This window comes from Saimiri boliviensis, chromosome 1 (genome assembly GCF_048565385.1).
Source record: "Saimiri boliviensis isolate mSaiBol1 chromosome 1, mSaiBol1.pri, whole genome shotgun sequence".
NCBI classification, from domain to species: Eukaryota; Metazoa; Chordata; class Mammalia; order Primates; family Cebidae; genus Saimiri; species Saimiri boliviensis.
This window is the reverse complement of record NC_133449.1, coordinates 158,470,151-158,492,317: the sequence shown is the minus strand read 5'-3', so window position 1 is coordinate 158,492,317 and position 22,167 is coordinate 158,470,151. Positions and strand designations below refer to the sequence as shown.

The 22,167-nt window shown below is 47.5% G+C and overlaps 1 protein-coding gene across 3 annotated transcripts in view; it reads right to left on the bottom strand.

Moving 5' to 3' along the window:
- Nucleotides 1-22,167, bottom strand: part of FAT2 (FAT atypical cadherin 2) — a 91,203-nt gene that overhangs the window by 46,792 nt on the left and 22,244 nt on the right. For all 3 annotated transcript variants that reach the window (XM_074378936.1, XM_074378944.1, XM_074378942.1), the window contains exons 2-9: nt 18,184-21,462; nt 15,894-16,208; nt 8,402-8,460; nt 6,201-6,512; nt 4,680-4,890; nt 2,550-2,689; nt 1,357-1,638; nt 53-263 (exon numbers count right to left, since the gene is read on the bottom strand). In XM_074378936.1, coding sequence (XP_074235037.1) covers nt 53-263; nt 1,357-1,638; nt 2,550-2,689; nt 4,680-4,890; nt 6,201-6,512; nt 8,402-8,460; nt 15,894-16,208; nt 18,184-21,442 — 4,789 coding nt within the window. In that variant the 5' untranslated portion in view covers nt 21,443-21,462. The remainder of the gene's footprint in view (nt 1-52; nt 264-1,356; nt 1,639-2,549; nt 2,690-4,679; nt 4,891-6,200; nt 6,513-8,401; nt 8,461-15,893; nt 16,209-18,183; nt 21,463-22,167) is intronic.

Below are 22,167 nucleotides of genomic sequence, written 5' to 3'. Positions count from 1 at the left end.
TATTTCTAAAGCATCTTGACCCATCCTCTGAGCTTGTGGCCCGGCCTCTCACCTTTCAGGAGGCTGTAGCGGACCTCAGCATTGGCTCCCCGGTCGGCATCCATGGCTCGGACCTGCAGCAGCTCTGTGCCGGGGGCTGTGGTGTCAGGAATACTTGCCTCATAACGGAGCTGGGTGAAGCGGGGTGGGTGGAGGTTTCCATTCTCCACATGAATGGTCACCCATACAAAGTTCCTCTTGATGGGTATTTCCTGGTCTCTGACCTATGAACCCAAAAGGGTAATTGGGTGAGCAGCAAATGGAATAGGAGGAGGCAGCGTTAGGGTAAGGTCAATGAACTAGAATGTCAATTTAAAATATGCCCAATTGTAACTAACTCTCCATATTCTTTTAAATATTGTTCTAATCTATGCTCTTTTTCTTCTTTTATGTAAATTTATCAGTCAGTGATTCTCAGGCTTAGCTATTTTATGGATAATTCTATTTTAGGAGAAAGACAGAAATAGGCAAAGAAGCAGTGTTTTCCAAATTACATCTCAGAGAATATTCATTCTTCAAGATGTTAGCATGTTATACAGGAAAAAAATTATATAGTCACGTAAATTTGGGGAGCACTGAATTAAATGAAATACATTTTCTTTGTTGCAGGACTTCTCAGAGCCTTGAATACATATTATTTGCCCAGAGGATGATAAATTAGCACATAAGAACCCAAATCTTTAAGACAGGAGGCCAGACTCTGATCCTGGTTCCATCATAAATAACTGTATGACAGTGAGCAAGTCTGTCTTTCCCTGTGGGTCTCAGGTATACGGTGAGACAAACGAGCAGGGTCAGGGATAGAACTACAAGGACGAAAGTGAGGTAAGTAGGGTGCAAAAGGTAAAGAGGCGCTGACTCCTGGGGTCACAGAAACGCAGGCACGTGGCCCAGAGAGTGAGTCCTCTTACATTTTGCGTCCGGCATGCCTTGCTGGCCTGACCTAATCCTTGCTCTCAGCAGGAGGGGCTCCATGTCCCTCCAGCTCTGACACTATGTGAATCCACATTGTGTCATGAAGTCACTGAGCAGGGAGAGAGCTCTTGGGGAATATTTGGGTGAGTCCAGTGAGAGCCGACGTTGACAGGAGTTTCCTTGGCAGCTGCCCTACCTACACCTTCACTCCCAGGCATCCCTTATGGAAGGTGCCCTAGGCCAGCTGTGAAATGTCACAACTCTGTCTCATGGATGGTCCTTATGGGCATAGGTACACCTGGCTCACCAGGGGAAGGGGGACCTTCAGCATGTCTCCAAGCATGTCCACACCCACACGTCTACATGCAAGCATATTCTCACCGGATTTTTCCACTTACTCACCATGACTGTCAGTGTGTGCTGGGAGGGCCCTAAGCCCAGGTCCAATTTCCCCACTGTTACCAGGACACCACTGCTGGGGTCCAGCTGGAAGAGACTGGCACTTCCTGGGTCTTGGCTGCCATGTATGGTATAGATGAGGCCTTTGCCCTTGTCTTGATCTGTGGCCTGAACTCGGAGGAGCTCCACCCCAGGCAGGGTGTCCTGAGGAACTCTGACCTCATAATGAGTTTCCAGAAACTGGGGTCGATGGTGGTTAATGTTGGCAATCATGAAGATGCGGACCTAGAGAAGGAAGTGAGGGAGAAGGTACACTGAGAGCCCAGGGGAACAGGGAACAGGTCGGCCTGGACCTCCCTGTACCATCCGGGCCTAGCACAGTGTCTGGCACTCAGCAATCACTTGAGAAATATTTGTTGAATGAATGATAGTATTTCAAAATCAAAAGACCTTCAGATGCTGCAGAGTCTAGTGTTTTTCAAAAACAAAAATTTTCTTGAAGAGTCTTTCCATCAATGGTAACATTGTGTGAAGTCCAAATATAAGAAACAGATAAAACCGGCCGGGCGCGGTGACTCACGCCTGTAATCCCAGCACTTTGGGAGGCCGAGGCGGGTGGATCATGAGGTCAAGAGATCGAGACCATCCTGGTCAACATGGTGAAACCCCATCTCTACTAAAAATAAATTAGCTGGGCATGGTGGCACATGCCTGTAATCCCAGCTACTCAGGAGGCTGAGGCAGGAGAATTGCCTGAACCCAGGAGGCAGAGGTTGCAGTGAGCCAAGATCATGCCATTGCACTCCAGCGTGGGTAACAAGAGTGAAACTCCATCGAGAGAGAGAGAGAGAGAGAGAGAGAGAGAAACAGGTAAGACTCTGGCTGAAGCCCGAATAGAAATTCAGAGCCCCACTTACCCAACCATCATGCCCCTATACCCATGGTTCCCCGTGGTACTCTATCTTTAATTAAAACTGCTCATTTAAACAACCCCCTGATTATAGATAGATCCAGAGTAGGAGCAAGAATTCTCCCAGGATCACAGAAGCAGAGAGTGTATTAGACAAGAATCTTTACTCTAAATTCAGTGTTCCTTGAGGAACACCACATCCACAGAAAACCTCTGTAGCTTCATCCCAACCAAGGAGGCCTTCCCTCTGGTCTCAACACAGGGATCCCCAGCTGAGGCTCCTAACCTGGGTAGTGATGGTGTGGGACCCATCTGTCACCTCAACAGTCAAGTTATAGCTCGACCTCCTCCTGGTATCGAGAGGCCTGGCAATGATGATGCTGCCTGTGGTCTTCTCAATGTCAAAGTCCGTGTCCTTATCCCCACCTGGAGTGGGAGTGGGGAGAAAGTACACACAACCTCAGTGATTTAGACAGCGTAGCAGAAGATGGGCTTGGGTTGTCAGGCTTAGAGGACGTGGTGGTAAATGCCAACCTTGGCTGGCAGGACTGTGGGCATTCAAGGAGGAGCCTGAGTCAGGGATTCTAAGACTCTGCTCAGAAACAGCACAAGATCTGAGAGACAGGTTGTATAGTTTATTCCCCCAGGGAGTCCCCAAAACTGTAATTTATTCTGTCAAGTTGTTGTCAAGTTATTTTCATTTGAATTTGATTAATAAACTATAAGAATCCAAATGTAAAATAACATGAAGCTTTTTAAATGTCTAGTATCTAGAAATATGTTTAGTGACACAGAAATATGTTCATGACAAATTACATTTTAAAATATTATAAAACCATATTTTAATGTAACCCTAAGGGCGTGTGTGTGTGCGCGTGCGCACGTGTGTATGTAAAAAAAAAAATGACAAGAAAGAAACACATCAAAATTATAACAGTGGATTATCTTCTGATTGGTGGAACTTTAGGTGATTTTTATTTTCTTCTCTGCATTCATTCGTGTGGGCTTATTTATTTACTTATAGACAGGGTCCCACTCTGCCACCCAGGCTGGAGTGCATGGTACAGTCATAGCTCACTGTAACCTTGGACTCAGCCTCAAGTGATCCTCCTGCTTCAGCCTCTCAAGTAGCTGGGATTACAGGTGTGAGCCACTGTGCCCAGCCCATGTGTGTTTTTGGAATAGAGGGTACATGCGTTAATTTGGCATTAAAGAAAAAAAGTAAAACGATTAAAAGAAAGAACAGTAAACCAGCTGGGCACGGTGGCTCACACCTGTAATCCCTGCACTTTGGGAGGCCAAGGGGGCGGCGAATCACTTGAGGTCAGGAGTTCAAGACCAGCCTGACCAACATGGAGAAACCCCGTCTCTACTAATAACACAAAAATTAGCCAAAGCTGGTGGCACATGCTTGTAATCCTAGTTATTCGGGAGGCTGAGACACGAAAATCGCTTGAATCCTGGAGGCAAAGGTTGTGGTGAGCCAAGATCATGCCACTGCACTCCAGCAGGGACAACAGGAGTGAAACTCCATCTCAAAAAAAAAAAAAGAAAGAAAGAAAAGAAAAGAAAAAAGAAAAGAAAGAAAAAAAAAGACAGTAAACCAGAACTGGAAGTAAGTACAGGAGGTTCAAAGATTGGGTCAGGTGCATATATTCCATCCTACTCTTAGCCAGGATGGAAAACTCTGTACTAGGACTCCATGTTCAGTGGGTGCTGAAACTCTTTGAAGATTTTTAACCTGGAATCCCTGGATGAATTCAGAGAGCCTGTAAATCCTCTACATTGTATGCAGATTTACATTTGTGTGTGTTTGTATACACAACGTTCTGGGAAGAGGACCTAAGCATTCACCAGATTCCTGAAGGGTTCTGTGACCCCAGGATGTTGAAACAAAACCTTGGTTTAGAGACAGAGAGGAATTTCAGAGAAGGCCATTAGAACCCAGATCCAAGTGCCTCCTGGAATGAGAATGGACATTTTCCCCTGATCTCAAGGGCGAAACCTGGAGCCAGAACATTGAGCATGGCCCCAGGGCATAGCTGGTGGCAGGCTCACTGTCAACTATGATTTTCACATTGAGGCAGAAAAGGGAACCCCAAGCGTGTGCTTTCTGCTCTGGGTCTTCCTGGACCATCTTGAGTCTCCCATGCTCTTGGGGTAACTGAGACACTGCCAGCTCTGGCTGGGGTTAGAGATCGTGGCTGGAGTGAAAGGAAAACTTGGCAGACGTGGCATTCTTACAGCCTGTGCTCCCAGAGAAGCCGGAAAGAGGGAGTCCTCACTCAGGGCCCAAAGAGGGGCTGCCAAGGAGCCTGACCTTGGGAAGGGCCAGAAGGGCTGTAGCAGGAAAACGAGAGCTAGTGTATAAGGATGGGAGGGGCTGGCCCTCATTGGGCCCTTGGCCTCGCCTCACCTGAGATGTTGAACCAGAAGAGGCCAGGTCTGCCCTCTACGCTGATGACCCCCACCATGTGGTTCACAGGGTCCGTCTCCATGACCGTAAAGCTGTAGTGGGTCTCATCAAAGGCCAGGGGAATGGAGGACGGCCGAGGCCGAGGGATCCACTCAATGTGTAGCCGGACACTGGCGGAGAGTGGTGGCTGCCCATTGTCTGTTGCCTTGATCTGAAAGCGGCCAACACCAAAACTGAGGTTAGGACCAAGAGACAAGAAGGCCCAAGCAGACAGGACAAGAACCAGGGCGTCCTGTAATTCTGACCAAGCTGGCCTCTTGTCCAGTCGTTCATCCGTTTGACGCACACTTGAGGGCTTGCTGTAAACAGGTTCCCTGCCAGTTGCTGCAGGCGTGGTGGCGAACGAAACCTATAACCTGTGCTCAAGAATCTCATGGTTAGTATAAAAATCATAAATGCCACTGTTAACTGAAGACTTACTATGTGCTGCTTCCTAAACTGGACTTTATATACATATGCCCTCTGCTTTTCCCTACTACCACAAACCTATCAAGCTAGAATTTATTGGACACTCACTATTATCAGGCCTTATTCTAAGAGCTTTGTGTATAATATCTGATTTAATTCTCACAATAACCCTGGGAGAGGTTCTCTCTTTATTATTATACTTTTAAGTTCTGGGGTGCATGTGTGTGCAGATCGTGCTGGTTTGTTACATAGGTATACACATGCCATGGTGGTGGTTTGCTGCATCCATTGCCCCTTCATCTACATTAGATATTTCACCTGATGCTATCCCTCCCCAGTCCCCCACCTCCTGCTATTCCTCTCTTAGCCCTCCACCCGCCAGGCCCCGGTGTGTGACATTCCCTTCTCTGTGTCCGTGTGTTCTCATTGTTCAGCATCTACTTATGAGTGAGAACATGCAGTGTTTGGTTTTCTGTTCTTGTGTCAGTTTGCTGAGAATGATGGTTTCATGGATGAAACTGGAAACTATCATCTGTCTTTTACAAGAAGAAACTAGGGCCCGTCGTGGTCGATTCACCTACCAGATGAATGCTTGGCTAGCAATGAAACTGGGGTTGAATTCAGGCTGACTGATATAAGCACCCATGCACTAACTACTTGATATATTGGCTTTTCACAAGAAAAGCGTTCTTATCTCCATTTTACAAATGATAAAACAAAGGTTAAATGACTTGTCCAAGGTCACACAGGTGTAAAATGGCAGTACTAGGACTGGAACCCAGGCTTATTGCTTCCAAAACCTCTGTTACTCTCACAAAATCCTTCTAAGAATAGAGGGGATTTCCCAGGCAAAAATTGCATTGCCCTCAAAGAGAAGGACCCAGAATGTGATCCTTTGGCTGAAGCTGGGACTCCCAGTTTCTCTGGGAGAAGGCCAGGAAGGAGAGTACCACTGCCCTCATGCTGGCGGGCTGTCTCCCTCCCCCTGAATTCTCAGACAGTCCCTAACAAGCGTGCCACTCCTCCCTCCGTGGCTTCCATCTGTCTGCTCACCGTTAGGATGTTGTACTCTCCAGCTGTAAAAATGCTGCTGGATGACACCACGCCTGTGACAGGATCAATACTGAAGCCTTCCTCATCGCTCTCCTCGATACTGTAGGTGACTCTGCCATTAAGACCCTCGTCCAGGTCTGAAGCCACCAGCCTGTACACAGGCCCAGGGGACACTGGGCTCAGCCTCTCTGGAAGGCGGACATTGAAGAGCTTGTGGGAGAATACAGGTGGATTGTCATTGACGTCCAAGATGCCTACCACCACCCTGGAGGTGGACTTTAGTGGGGGCTCCCCGTTGTCCAGCACAGTCACCTGGGGGCAGAATTGAGCATGAGCACCTGAGCTGACAATTGCAAATTAGGGACTGTATTTTGCCACCCACCACAGCCCTACCACCACTTTTAACAACCTAGAAATATTAGCCAGTTTGTTCTTGTGCTTTCTATTATCGTAACGTCGCTTACTTGGAACTGAGCTCTCTGGTAACTTTGCCCATGGGAAAGCCAGTGGAAACAGTGAAAGGAAATAGGAAGAACTGGAAGAAGACAGAGTCAGAGTCTCTCGACAAAAGCTGGTGTCCTTTATGTGGGACAACCCACGGGCCATTTCTCAGAGACTACCTACTTTTTATTCGCTTGTGTTTCTAATCTGAGTTCTCTGGCTTCCTTAAGCTGCTCAAGATGAGAGAAAACAAATGAGAAGATGTTTATGAGGGAATGAGTGGTACTTCGTGAGTCAGACACATGGTCTGATGCATGCAATAAAATCTGGCTTGAGAAAAGGCCCCAAACCGTTTCAGAGCCAGTAGCTATTTAACGCAGGGGCAAATAATCACATGCATCAATAGCCGCGAGGGCATCACACCAGATGGGACGTTTCCACCTGAAATGGCTCCGAATTTTAAAAACATTTGGTGTTTAGAGGTAAATATCTGTTACTGAACTGTGGAGAATGCTTTCAGTCCCTAGGAATTCTAGAAGGCCATTGGCAACTGCTTACTAATAATACCTCTTTTCTTCCCTCCTTCCTTCCTTCCCTCCTTCCTTCCTTCCTTCCCTCCTTCCCTCCTTCCTTCCTCCCTCCCTTCCTTCCTTCCTTCCCTTCCTTCCTCCCTCCCTCTTTTCCTTCCTTCCTTTCCTTTCCTCCCTCCTGTCTCCTTCCTTTCCTTCCTTCCTTCCTTCCCTTCCTTCTTTCCTTCCTTTCTTTATTGCTTTTTTCTTTCACTGAGTCTAGCTCTGTCACCTAGGCTTGAGTGCAGTGGCACAGACTCGGCTCACTGCATCCTTCGCCTCCCCAGTTCAAACGATTCTCCTGCCTCAGCCTCCTGGGTAGCTGGGATTTCAAGCACATGCCACCACGCCTGGCTAATTTTTGTATTTTTAGTAGAGGCAGGGTTTCATCATGTTGGCCAGGCTAGTCTCAAACTCCTGACCTTAAGTGATCTGCTTGCCTCAGCCTCTCAAAGTGCTGGAATTACAGGCGTGAGCCACCGCACCTGGCCAATCACACCTGTTTCTTACCAAAGGAAAAAGAACATGCAGTTCCTGGAAGTATCAAAGGCAAAATTTACTTCCTGCTGAGGCATATGTATTCCTCCCTCCTTATGCCTTTGAAACTAGAAGAGATCATCAGTGAAGGACAGCTCAGGAGGAAAATAGTTAGATTTCCACCTGATAGTCTTCTCTTCTGATTTAGCTCCCTCTAGGTCACTAACCAAAGCCTTTCATTGGACTAGGCACCAGGAAAGCCTATGTGATTTTAGAGGCATCCTAGAAAGAGCACAGACCCAGAAGGCAAAGGGCTGGTTTTCATCCTGGCTCTGCTACTGACCTAGCATTTGACCTTGAATGATTCTGTCTCCCTGGACCAGGAGGGATGGACCGGACTCAGTAAGTACCTAGAGCATGTGTCCTGCTCCCCTTTCTCCTTCACTCCCTGCAGGCACTACTAATTAGTCAATGGTCCCTGCCCAGCCTGGACACAGTTTCAGACTCCTTTCCTTCTCAGTACTGAGGAACTAGCAAAGATCCAAGGATCATTCAGCAAGGTCCAGCTCACATATATCCTCCTCCCTGAGCCCAGGCCCTCCTCAGCCATAGTGCTAGGCATGCACATGGCTCCAAGGCCTAACGTGGCTTCCATAAATCACCTTCTGTAGGAGGCATTCGAATCCAGCGGATGGATTCACCACCATGACTTACCTCCAGGATGTGTTCGTCCTTGCTCTCTCTGTCCAGCTGCCGGGCTGTAGATAGGAGTCCTGGGAGACAGATGGTAGGGGAGAGACATGAGCAAAAGGGACACTTTACTGAGGCAAGTTCAAGAATTACATTCAAATCTCAGATAAGAATTCTTCCGATCTTTAGGCCGGGCACGGTGGCTCAAGCCTGTAATCCCAGCACTTTGGGAGGCCGAAGCGGGTGGATCACAAGGTCGAGAGATCGAGACCAACCTGGTCAACATGGTGAAACCCCGTCTCTACTAAAAATACAAAAAAAAAAAAAAAAAATTAGCTGGGCATGGTGGTGTGTGCCTATAATCCCAGCTACTCAGGAGGCTGAGGCAGAAGAATTGCCTGAGCCCAGGAGGCGGAGGTTGCGGTGAGCCGAGATCGCGCCATTGCACTCCAGCCTGAGTAACAAGAGCGAAACTCCGTCTCAAAAAATAAAAAAATAAAAAATAAAAAATAAAAAAGAATTCTTCCGATCTTTGAAGAACACGTAAAGACCATCCCTGACTTAGGATAGTTTAACTCAAAATTTCCTGGTTTATCATGGTGTGAAAGTGATACACATTCAGTACAAACCGTACTTCAAGTACCCACACATTCTGTTTCTTACCCTCACTTCGGTATTCAAATAATGAGGTATTGCGTACAAATAATGAAGGAGTAAAAATACTGACATATCGAAATATTTAATACTTTATTATAAAATAGGCCTTATGTTCGATGATTTTGCCTCTCCATAGGCTAATGTAAGTGTTCTGAGCACATATAAGGTAGGCAAGGCTAAGCTATTATGTTCTGTAGGTTCGGTGTTTAAACACAGTTTTGACTGACAATATTTTCAACTTATCATGGGTCTATTGGACTATGACCTCTCTGTAGGCTGAGAAGAATCAGAACACTAAGGGGAAATGAAACTAGGGAGAAAGGGAGGGTGAGGTGAGAAGGTGGGAGAGAACAACAGAGACAATGTGTCAACTGAAGTTTTCAGCTACTTCCTGCTTTCACTATTAGGCAGGGGTGATACAGCAAAACTTCAGCTATCAGCCCACCACAGGCAGCCTCCCCAGTCAGGATGATGGCCAGGTGGAAGCCACCAGTAGGGTTACTGGTGCACAAGGGTCAATGTCACACTGCTGTGATGCAGTTTTGGTTCCCTGTCACTAAAACCTATGGAACAGGGCCGGGCGCGGTGACTCACGCCTGTAATCCCAGCACTTTGGGAGGCCAAGGCGGGTGGATCACAAGGTCAAGAGATCAAGACCATCCTGGTCAACATGGTGAAACCCTGTCTCTACTAAAAATACAAAAAATTAGCTGGGCATGGTGGCACGTGCCTGTAGTCCCAGCTACTCAGGAGGCTGAGGCAGGAGAATTGCCTGAACCCAGGAGGCGGAGGTTGCGGTGAGCCGAGATCGCGCCATTGCACTCCAGCCTGGGTAACAAGAGCGAAACTCCATCTCAAAAATAAAATAAAATAAAATAAAATCTATGGAGCATGTTTGCATCTGGATGTCTTCTGCTCATTCATTCCCTCTTCTTTTAATAAACAAACCCCAGTTCTCCTGAGGGGGAACCATGCCATTCCTAATTTTAATCCTTTGTGATCTGGGGTGAGGCCGACCCACCTGAGGAGAAGTTTATAGCCCAAGGATAGCCAGTTAGCATGGACTATCCCCCTGGCCCTCGCACCTGGCTCTGTAATAGACCAGTCTGTCTGGTGAGAATCAATTCTGGGACTTTTGCAAGAGCTCTAAAAACAGCCTTTTTCACTGCCGGCATGCTGAGAGGACAGGAGGAAACCTGACAGCAACAGGAGGAGGGAATCCTGAGGATAGAGCCACTCAGAGAAAATGAGCCACGAGATGGGTGGAGGCAGAGCCTTCATTAAATCTTCGAACACTGACTACAGCTGTGCTTGCAGCCATACTACGTCTGAAATTTTCTGTAAAGTAGGAAAGCAAATGGCTTTTATTGCCTCAGCCAACCTGCCTTGGGTTTCTGTCTTTACATCAGAAAAAGTCCTGACAACCAATTTAATTCTGAGAATTCATATGTTGGGACAGGAGTGGGTTAGGGTCATGGTGGGGCTGGGAAAGCAATCAGGGTCTTTGGGATTGGGAGGCCTCCAGGAAGGATACTACCTGGCTCAGCCTCTCTCTTCCCCTCCTATGGCTCTGCCAAAACCCAACTCCAGCTTCAGCTTCCTTCCAGGGGACCCACTGACTCCCTCTGTGCCTCGTCTTGACTCCAGAAAGCTCCTGCTTATTTCTCCACCGATTCAACCCCAACCTCCTCTACAAAAGGAGGAATTGAATTGGGTGATCACTAACGTCTTTCTAGCTTAAATTGTGAACTTCTCATCCCACTTGAAGGAATTTATTCTAAAGAAGTCAGTGCATACATTTGGGTAGATGATTATGTAAGGTGTTCACCATAGTCATGTTTTAAAAAGCAAATAATTGGACACAATCCATATAAGGGAAGAGTTGTATACATTTTACATAAAGAGGAATCTTAAGCAACTATTCAAAACACATGGTGTAGATAGGGAAATGCTGCACACAATATATTGAGTAAAAAAGGCAGTTTGTTAGCCAGGTGCAGTGGCTCATGCCTGTAATCCCAGCACTTGGGGAGGCCAAGGTGAGTGGATCACCTGAGGTCAGGAGTTCAAGACCAGTCTGACCAATATGCTGAAACCCCGTCTTTACTAAAAATACAAAAAAATTAGCCAGGCGTCAGGGCGGGTGTCTGTGGTCCCAGCTACTCAGGAGGCTGAGACAGGAGAATTGCTTGATTCTGGGAGGCGGAGGTTGCAGTGAGCCGAGATCGTGCCACTGCACTACAGCCTGGGTGACAGAGCGAGACTCCATCAACAACAACAAAGGCAGTTTGTCAGGAGCTGGAGCAGAAATAACAACTGTTGCCTTCAGTTTCAGAGAAACCACAAAGTGGTAGCATTTTTCCCATTTATTATTATTATTATTCACCAGGATCCTAGTACTGGCTCTTCCCATGACAGGCTGGTGCAGATGAATAGAGAAGGGCTCCTCTGGGCCCCTCTCAGTAATTGAAGAAGTTGGGCAGAGAAATTCCTAGCTCTCTACAAGATTCAGGGAAGTTGAGGTCGAGGTTTTTAGGGACCCAGAAGGTCACCCCAAGCCATGGCTGCTGTGGAAGGTTTCTTACAAATGAAAGCAGAGCTCTTGGTAGAGGTCAACGGGCCATCTGAACACTTTCACTGCATTTCTTGATCTTGTTTAGGTGATGAAGTGATTGAGATCATGGAATTAAGTGTAGAAAAAGCAGCTCAGTGAAAAGCCCAGCGGTGTCCTGGGGGGCTCAGTGACAGAGCTGGGAGCTCAGTGAGGGGAACAGGGATTCCGTGATGCTCCAGAGACTCGAGTCATGGCAATGGGAGTGTGGTGTGAGGGTGTGGGCTCTGCTGGGGGCATGTTCTTGCCTTGTGGCGTTGAACACAAGTCATTCCAGCTCTTTCTTCCCTAACTGCAGTGGGAGAGATTAGAGAAGGCTTCTGAAAAGCTCTGCACTCAGGGCCCTTCCAGTCAAAGGAGGAGGACGAGAGGAAGGAAAACACACTCCTGTGGGATGGGAGGGTGTGGATATTGTCCCAGCTCGGCCCCGAGCTGAGGGGCCTCATGGGGAAGGGCCTAGGGCCCGGGGTCCCCCAGGAAGAGCACAAGGACTAGGAGGTCTTGGCAGGTAAGCCTTCCATCTGGCCCCGTCCCTTCCTTTCCTCCCTGCCCTTCTTTCCTCTCCCTTTGCTCTGTTTCTTTTCTGTGTCTTTCACTGTCCTCCTCTCTTCCCTTCCAGCTCTTCCTCTCTCCTGTCTCCCTTTGTGTCTCTGAATCTCTCTCTCTCTCTCTCTCTCTCTCTCTCTCTTTCTCCTCTCTCTCTCCACCCCCCTCTCTCCCCTACCCTATTGGGTTTTCTTTTCTCCTTCTGCTTCTCATCACTGCCTTCCCCGACCTTCTAATGTCCTATGCCTCTGGAATCAATGCCCTGTGGCTTCCTGCACAGTGATCCCTATTCTCATCCTCATCCTCCTCTCTGAAGTCGGTGTCGGGGTTCCCAGGAAGTGCCTGAATAGAATGGGGACACAGCAGAACCACCTTCATAGAGCCGTGTGCACGTTCGCTAAGGTGCATAGCAAACTCTTCTCGCCCTTCCTGGATGAGGCGGCACTCAGTAGACTTCATTCACTCTTGCCATTTTTCTCCTCCAAACAAATGCTTCCCCAACACCCTGTCTCAGACCCATATTTGACCCTTTATCTTTTCTCATCCAACACTTTTCCAACTGTTGTTGACTCCACCTCTGACAGATTCCTGATCTTTAACTCCTCTTATCCTGAGTCACCACAATCTAGGTCTTGCCCCATTTCCACCTTCACCTTGTTCCCTCCTGCAGCATCAAAGAGCCAACCCTCATGGAGCTCTCACATGCACAAGCATTCAGCTAAGCTCTTTCTATATCTCCGTATATTAACTCATCGAATCCTCACAACAGCCCAGGCGGTCTCTATTATAATCTCTATTTCACTGGTGAGAAAACTCAAGCATAGAGCAGGTAAGTCACTTTCCCAAGAGCTCACTATTAATGAGTGGTGGAACAGAGATAAAAGTTCATCTACCTGCATTGTCTTCAACAAGATCGGGGTCTTCCTCCCTCCCAGATAGCACCTGTGTCATCATCCTAGCCCATGCGCTCTCCCGGACTGCTGCCTCTCAAAATCCTCCCACCCTCCATCTCAGCATAACTACCCCTGTTCCAGGAAGTCCTTGCAGATCCACCACCCAGAGCAGCTTCCTCCTTTTTCTGAGTGGCCCGGGCCCTGGATCTACACATATTTTATAATATTATGCTCTTTCAAACTTGTTCTATCGTGTTTATATGCAAATCTTCATGCTGCTGATGGACCGAATTTCTCAAGACCTGAAACCGTGTTTTGTTATCTTCACATAACTCCACAGCATATTGCTTAGAAGCCTGATAAGGGCAGATGCCTTTAAACATTCGCTGAGTATGTGAATCGATCTTCGGCTTAACAAAACATTGTGGATGCTGGCAGAGATTCACTCATCCATTTAGCAATGATTTGTTGAGCTCCTACTGTGTGACAGATACTGAAGAAATTATGGTGGGCACCAACAGTTAGGGTCCCTTTTCTCAGGAAGCTTTGAAGTCTAGTGAAGGACACGGATGATTAGTGGCATAATCACACAAGTGAATATAACCTCCTGCATGATCAGTGTCACAAAAAGGAGTAGGCGGTGCTGGAAAGTGTGTTAGGGTATCAGGAAAAACTTCTATAAGAACAGCTGAGCTTAAATCTGAAAGAAGAGCAGGAGTTAACCAACAAAAGGAGAGAAGAGTCACCTGCTAGAGAGAACAGCACACGCAAAGTCCTGCATGGAAGGGTCCCCAACTGAGGCAGGCCATGTGGCTGGAACATGGTGAGGGGCAGCAGGAGAGGGCAAGATGAGGCCAGAGGTCAGCAAGGGCAGACCAGGCATGAGTTTGTAGGACACAGCACAGCAGGATCTGACTTTATCTTTTTTTTTCTTTTTTTCTTGAGACAGGGTCTTGTTCTGTCACCCAGGCTGGAGAACTGTGGTATGATCATGACCCACTGCAGCCTCGACCTCCCAGACACAAGCCATCTTGCTACCTCAGCTTCCTGAGTAGCTGGGACTCCAGGTGCACACCATCACACCAGGCTAATTTTTTATGTTTTGTAGAGATGAGGTTTTGCCATGTCACCCAGGCAGCTCCGAATTCCTGGGCTCAAGCGATCCTCCTGCCTCGGTCTCCTCAAGTGCTGGGATTACAGGCATGAACCACTGTGCCTGGCTTCCTGACTTTATCTTAAGGGTACAGAGGAACCACCCAAGGCATCCAAGTAGGGAAGTGAGACAAATAAAAGTGGTGATGAGAAAGGTGGGCTGGGGGTGCACTGGTAATTTGTTCTACTTTAGAAAATGTTCCTGCTAATAAAGATTCCTTCCCTTCTTTAGTCTAAGAATGTCTCTGCCCACTAGGGCATCCTGCCAGACCTACTGTCAGTGAACTGTTGATAGTAAACAGAACAAGGATTTGGAAGAAGCTGAAAAGTTAATGCCTTAGGTGAGAGATCTATTCCCACTTCTGAAGAGGGAGGGACAGGATGGGCCCAGGTAGAAAGGCAGCTTCAGCCTGTTTTCCAGGAGAAAAGCATCCTCCTCCTAGAACTACTCCACACCCTGAGATCAAAGGTTAACAGGAAAGGTTGGCAACAAATGTTAGCAGGCAAATAGGAACTTAAATCTCACCCACTCCTCTGTCTGCACCAAGACTCCCAACCTCAACCCCCTCCTGGTTCCCTTTTGTCTTAAGAATCAAGGAATTGCCTGCTCGCATTCTTCCCTTCCTCCAGTCTCAGCAGGTTCCATCCTTCTCGGACAAGAGTAAATTGCTTGAGATGGGAAACAGGATGTTGGGTTCCGTGGGGAAAATGTTAGCCTCCTCTACAATAGGATTGTTGTTCATCCCCAAAGAGGAAGATGCGGCTTTTAAGAAGCGTCTGCAGTAGCGGGACAGGGCTCACACACTGCAGCACCAAGGAAAGCCAGCAGGTGGCGACAATGAGGGACACAGGCTAGGGATAACACAAAGGTAGGAACTGCAGGGACCAGAGCGGCTGTGCCAGGTCTACAAAGGGAGCTGCTGTCAGTTCCTGGCCATGGTGGCTCAGCGGGACTATGAAGACAGTGTGGCCTGATCCTTCCATTTTTAAAAAACAACCAGAAGTCTGGAGTGTGTTGTGGAATTTTCTAAGTTTCAAGTGTTGGCTGCCAACTTGAAAAACTAATTGTTTAAAGCTTAAGCAAATCAAACAAAACATCTCGATGGGGCACATCTGACTCACTGCTGCCAGCTGCTGACCTCTGGATTTCTCCCAACCACCCACCATCCTTGTCCCGGAAGGCTTTGGGCAGGTGCTGCTGAGATCGTTGACAACATAAGTGGATTCACGTTGCCACCACTCTGGGCAGGGTTAAGGGATTTAACCTGTGGCTTGTGACTCAGGAGTCAGGCTGGGACCTCTTAGAGGTCTGAACTAGTCCCAGCTTGACCAATGGGCAACCTCCTTAGTTTCCTTGGGCCCCAGGGAAGGAAACAGGACGACAGATCCTTTTCATTTTCCCAGAAATGGACTTTGTAGAACAGCGTGGTCAAATGTTAGCACACATTTAAAACACATCAGAATCCCCTGCATGTCTTGTGAAAACACAGATTGCTGGGCCTCACCCTCGAAATTTTGATTCAGTGGGTCCAGGGTGGGATCGGAGAATCTGAATTTCCAAGTTCACGGTAATGCTGACGGTGCTGATTGGGGCCCACAATTTGAGAACCCCCATTGTAGAGATCCCTGTTCACCCAGTTTTTTTTTGGATTCTTACCTGTAACAGGGTGAATAATAAAGAATCCCATGTGGTTCCCGCTGGTAATGTTGAAAGTCAGCTTCCCTTTGGAGCTGGAGTCTGGGTCCGAGGCATCCAGTTGAAGCACAGAGGTGCCCACGGGAGCATCCTCCTGGATGGAGGGGTAAAACACAGCTCGGGACATCTGGGGTGGGTTGTCATTGGCATCCGTAACCTCAATGTAAACTTCAGTTACAGAAGAGAGGGGCACAGAACCCCTGTCCACTGCTAGTACCGTCAACCAGTAGTAAGATGCAAATTCTCGGTCCAGGGGTGCCAGAGTCTGAATCATTCCTAGAGACAGTAAGTCAGCAAACCCAAAATAATTTAGAGCTCAAAGTGGCTTTAGAAGTCGCCCTTACCCACCATTCCCCAAACTGCACAGTGGAGAGGATATTAATAATCGATTTTCTATGAAAAGAAGGAACTGCTTCCACCGTATAATGTGGGAGATGCTGAGTTGAACACAGGGGAATTAACATCCTTATCCTAGAACCTCTCAGAGCCTTCCTCTGCTAAAATGGGCCCATGCCTTTAGCAGGTGGGCATATGTAGGGTTTTCAGAAGATAGTGGTAGTTTATCTACCTTCTCTTGACTACTTTAACCAAGTTCCATTGATGTATTTCACATTCTGCAAGTGAGGTTTTCTTATAGTTGTCCTTGAACTGTTTCTTTCACACTTTATGTCCTGGCAATTATCAGTTTCAGGGTTAGGGATTTGACAAATAAATTGCTGTTCTTTTCTCCACCATTTTCATGATTTTAATGGGCTGAGATTCATTCTTTAGTTCATTTCCTCCACCAATTGCTTACTATGGGCTAGCACTGTTCTAGAAGTTGAGGGTCTAAGAATGAGCAAAAGAAGCTTACACTCCAAGCTCTCATGGATCACACTGCACTGGCAGGGCCTATGTGAGAGGGCGTGGCCCACGCTCACAGTCATAGCATGATAGAGATGACCGCTGGGGAAACTGAGGCTCAGAGAGGTGGCACGACTTGACCAAGATTATGTAGCAAGTATGTGGAAGAACGAGGTCTGGGACTGACCCTTAATCTTAGGCTCTTTCTAAATAAACAGCTTAATTAGATTAAGAGACAAAGGTTGTTGAAAGCCAACATTGAGAACAAACGATCACAACTTGGTTTTGGTGGAAATAAATTACCCACCAAATTTCAAACTCCTTGAAAGCAGTGATCTTCCTTTATTCACTTTGGATCTCCACCGGGTACCTATCTTAGGGCCTTAACAATAGTGAGCACTCAGAAAGTCCTGACTTGGCTTATTTTCCTTGAAACTTAAAAAAAGGAATGTGGTTGTGTCACCTTTTTGAAGAGCAATTTGGAATTCCTTACTAACACAGAAAATGCACATTATCCTCTGATCTAGAAACTTCATTTTTAAGAATTCTTTGACTGGGCATGACGGCTCACACCTGTAATCTTAGCACTTTGGGAGGCCAAGTTGGGTGAATCACCTGAGGTCAGGAGGTCGAGACCAGCCTGGCCAACATGGCGAAACCCCATCGCTACTAAAAATAAAAAAGTTAGTCGGGCATGGTGGTGGGCGCCTGTAATCCCAGCTACTTGGGAGCCTGAGGCAGGAGAATCACTTGCACTCGGGGTGGGTGGGGGGCAGAGGTTGCAGTGAGCCAAGATCGCACCGTTTCACTCCAGCCTGGGCGACAGAGTAAAACTTTGTCTCAAAAAAAACAGAGAATTTTTCCAGTAGAGACTCATGCATATAAGTAAAAGTATATAAATAAGAACATTACGCCTATATGGTAGAATAATATGATTCCAATTAAAACAGATGAACTGACAAATAAAATGTCTTGATGTTACATGATGTGAAAAAAGTAAATTTTATAATAGTATCTATTATATTATATTTTCATAACGGTAAAATAAAATATGACATATAAGATAAAAAGAAAGAAACTTTAGAAGATAATAAGCCAAACTGTTAATAAAGATTATATCTGGGGAGATAGAACACAGGGGAGAACTCATGCTAAATTTTATATAAAAAATTTATAATCGGATGAATCACTTTAATATACAGAATATGTAACATATGTGCATATGTGTGTATGTCTATATGCACATATATAGAAATATATATTTCCTGCAAAAATTAATTTAAAATAAAATACACAGGAAAAATGATCCCGATTTATTGCCTTTCATTTCAGCCTGCAGCCTGACTTCTTTTTCCTTCAACCCATCTACTCCCGGCCCCAGCACCCCATCCTACCCTACTCCCAGTACCTGTGTCTTGGTTGATGCTGAAGGCTGCAAGCCCAGTGCCAGCGCGCAGGAAGTACTGGAGCTCCCCATCCAAGCCACTGTCATCGTCATGGGCAGCCACTACCATCACCTGAGTTCCCGAGGGGCTGTTCTCCTGCACCTGGCCCTGGTGCACGAAGGAGGCAAAGTGGGGAGGGTGGAGATTCTCATTCACATCCAGAACGATCACCTCCAGATGGCAGAGGGTCCTGCGGGCCAGGGGCCTCCCATTATCACTGGCCCACAGGCTCAGATTGTACCCAGCTCGCCTCTCAAAGTCCAGCTCTCTCTCCAGACTGAGCGCCCCTGTCATCAGGTCCACCCGGAAGGTCCCGTGGGCGTCATCCACCAGAACATATCTCACTTCACCTGCAGGGCCCAGGTCAGGGTCAGAGGCATCCAGAAATGTCAAGATAGTCCCGGGGGGAAGGTCCTCTGGGACCTTCAGCCTGTTGAGTTCTGTGATGCACTGGGGAGAGTTGTCATTGACATCCTCCAACGTGACTATCAGGTCAGTGACAGAGAAGAGCTGGTGACCTTTCCTGGGCTGATCCCTGGCCTCCACCTTGAGTATGTACTGAGGTTCTGATTCACGGTCCAGGTGTCCCGTAACGACCAGTTCCCCAGTGAGAGGGTGGAGGGAGAACTTCTCTGTGGGGCTGAGCAGGGTGTAGCGAACCCGCCCATTGTCTTCTGAGTCAGCATCTTTGGTTGTCAGCTCTGCGACTGTGGTTCCAACTTCTGTGTCTTCCGAGATGGTTAACTGGTACCCACCAGGAGGAAATCTGGGTGCGTGGTCATTCCAGTCTTTCACATTCACTGTCAGCAGCTTCCAGGAGGACTTCTGGGGAGTGCCCAGGTCATATACTGTTACATTGAGAATGTAGAAGTTGGTGGTTTCGTAGTCCAAGGGAGCAGCTATAGTGAGTAGCCCTGTCTCCAGCTCTATGTCAAAGCAGCCCTCCTCATTACCATCTGCAATCACATAGACCAGTTTGCCATTAAAACCAGCATCAGGGTCCGTGGCTGCTAGGCGGGCCAAGGAGGTGTTGACAGGAGCATTCTCGAGGACATCAATCGATTGGGGGAAGTGGTCCTCAAACTGGGGGGTGTAATGATTAATCTGATATGTGCTTAAAGAAGTGAATTCCTCATCACCGGACTCCTGGTTCTGAAGCCCAATAGAGTGGAGGATAGTCTTTGTGAATTGTGTCAATACCCCTGTTTTATCACATGTTATAGGAACTTCAAAATGAGGGTCCTTCACCACAGTAATATTCAAAGTTGTGGGTGAGGCATAGTGTTTGCCATCTGAGGCTGTAATTTTCAGGGAATAGCTAGTGGGATGACCAGCAGTAAGATTCATAAAAGAGCGTTTGAGGGATACCACTCCGGAGAAATGATTTAGATCAAAATACTCTAGTTCATTGCCTGCTACAATCTCGTATTTTAGGTTCTGAAGCTCATCCACATCTATGGCCGACATAGTCATTATTGATTTCCCTACTGGCCAGTCTCGGCGGACAGACCCAGTGCAGTTGACCTCTTCAAACATAGGCTGGTTGTCATTCAAGTTCCTGAGCTGAAGAAAAATGGACACTTCCTTCTCCCGGCGAAAAGGGGATCCCCAGTCTGATGCTCGTACCCGGAAGGTATAGATTCTTTTCATGAGTTCATAGTCCATGGGTTTGGAGGTGGAGATGATCCCCAGATAAGGGTCGATAGAAAACGGCAAAGCTTTTGGTCCAGCAATGGAATAGGTGACATAGCCGTTCTCCCTATGATCCTGGTCAGTGGCAGTCACAGCCAAAACACTGGTGCCTGGAGGGATGTTCTCATCCAAGATGCCATCATAGGAAGACCTGTTGAAGATGGGGGCATGGTTGTTGCAGTCCACAATGTCAATTACCACCACGGTGGAGGCCTGGCCCAGTGAGGTTCTGATGTGTAGCTGATAGTGGGCTCTGTCGTGGAAGTCCATGAGTTTCGTGGTGGTGATCAACCCAGTTCGAGCATTAAGTTTAAATCCTAAATTCTCTGAAGATGGCTTTAGGACATACTGCAGGTTGGGGAAGGCTGGGGTGACTCTCACCATCACCACACGGCTGCCAGGAGGGGAAAACTCACTAAGCTGCACTCTGTAAACAGCCTTCTCGAATTTGAGGGAAGCCAGTTTGGAAGGTGGTAGGTGAAAGCCCCTGATCTGGGAATAAAAATGAGGGCCACTCCCACTCTTGGCCTGGAGACTGAGGTTAAACCCATGAAGGTATTCCATCCAGTTGATGTCTTTGACAGAAACCAAACTGAACTCATTGCTCCGGGCATAAGACTTGATGGCTTTGAAGTGCTTCCCAGGGTCACCACCAACAACTTCCACTGACTCCACTGCAGCTCCTGAGCTGTTTGCATCGACCAGTATAGTGGCATAGGTGGTACCGTCATTGCTATCTGGTGAAGTCACCACCACCGAAGCAATGGCTGGGGGCTTCCTGAGGGCAGGCTCCACATGAACGATGAGGGCAGCCAGGCTGCCAAACCCGTTGCCTTCAGAGATTTTCCGCATGCGGTCCACAGCCAGCACCTGGAGCTCATGCTTCCCTCGCCAGGTGACATTAAGCTTCCCAGCCACAGTGACCACACCACTGGTGGGGTGGATGGCAAACATCTCTGACCTCGTGTTAAAGTTATAATAGAACTCAGCATTCTGGCCTAGATCAGCATCTGTGGCAGTCACCTTGCAGATGGGGCTCTTCAGGGGCGTGTCCTCAGAGATGGTGACTCTGTACGAAGGTGGGGAGAAGAGCGGCTTCAGGTCATTCTGGTCCAGGATGTGGACCACCACGCGGGTCAAAGCTTCCAACTCCAAGGTCTTCTCTGTGGCTTGGATGATGAGGGTGTAGCTGTCTCGCACCTCTCTGTTCAGAAGAGCTGTGTTGCTGCTCTTTGTCCTTATTCTCAGGAAGCAGAAGTTGCCCACCACATACTCCTCAGTTTTAAATACGTTGGCCACGTCCCCAGAGATGATACGGTACCTCACGGCCCACTGTGGCTCTGCGAGGTAGATGCCCATTTTCTCCAAGCTCTCCACATAGGTCTTGGGAGAAGAGTTTTCATAGATGGTGGCATTGTAATGGGAGTGCGTGAAGTGCCAAGCAGAGGAGGAGAGAATCCCGTCTAGAGGCTTCTCACAGGTTGCACAGTGGAGCAAGAATATGGCAAAACCCAGCAGGGCAATAGTCATGGTGGAAAACTCCCGAAACCCTGGGCAGAAAAAGAAAGACAGAGTGTAAGTTAGGGAGGAAAAAATGGTTTCCACTGCTGTGGTTCTTAACTGGAGGTGATTTTGACCCTAAGAAACACTTGAGAATGTCTGAAGGTGTTTTTGGCTGTCCCATCTTGGGAGTGGTGATGCTAATGGGATCTGGCAGGTAGAGGCCGGGGATGCTGCTAAATATCCTACAATGCATAGGACAGTGCCTTTGTATTAGTCAGTTCTCACACTGAGAATAAAGACATACCCAAGATTGGGTAATTATAAAGAAAAGAGGTTTAATGGACTCATAGTTCCACATGACTGGAGAGGCCCCACAATCATGGCAGAAAGCAAAAGAAAAGCAAAGGCATGTCTTACATGGCAGCAAGAGCGCATGTACAGGGAACTCCCCTTTATAAAACCACCAGCTCTCTTGAGCCTTATTCACTATCAAGAGAACAGCACAAGAACGAGCAGCCCCCATGATTCAATTACCTCACACTGGATCCCTCCCATGATACAGGGAGATTATGGGAGCTACAATTCAAGATGAGCTTTGGGTAGGAACAGTCCTGCAACAGAATTATCCAGCCCCAATGCCAATAGTGCCATGGCTGAGAAACCCCGTGGCTGAAAAACAACAGACTAGTCAGAATGCACTCTCAAAGGCACTCAGCAGCTAGAACAGAGGCCTGGACTCTTACTCTTTTTCC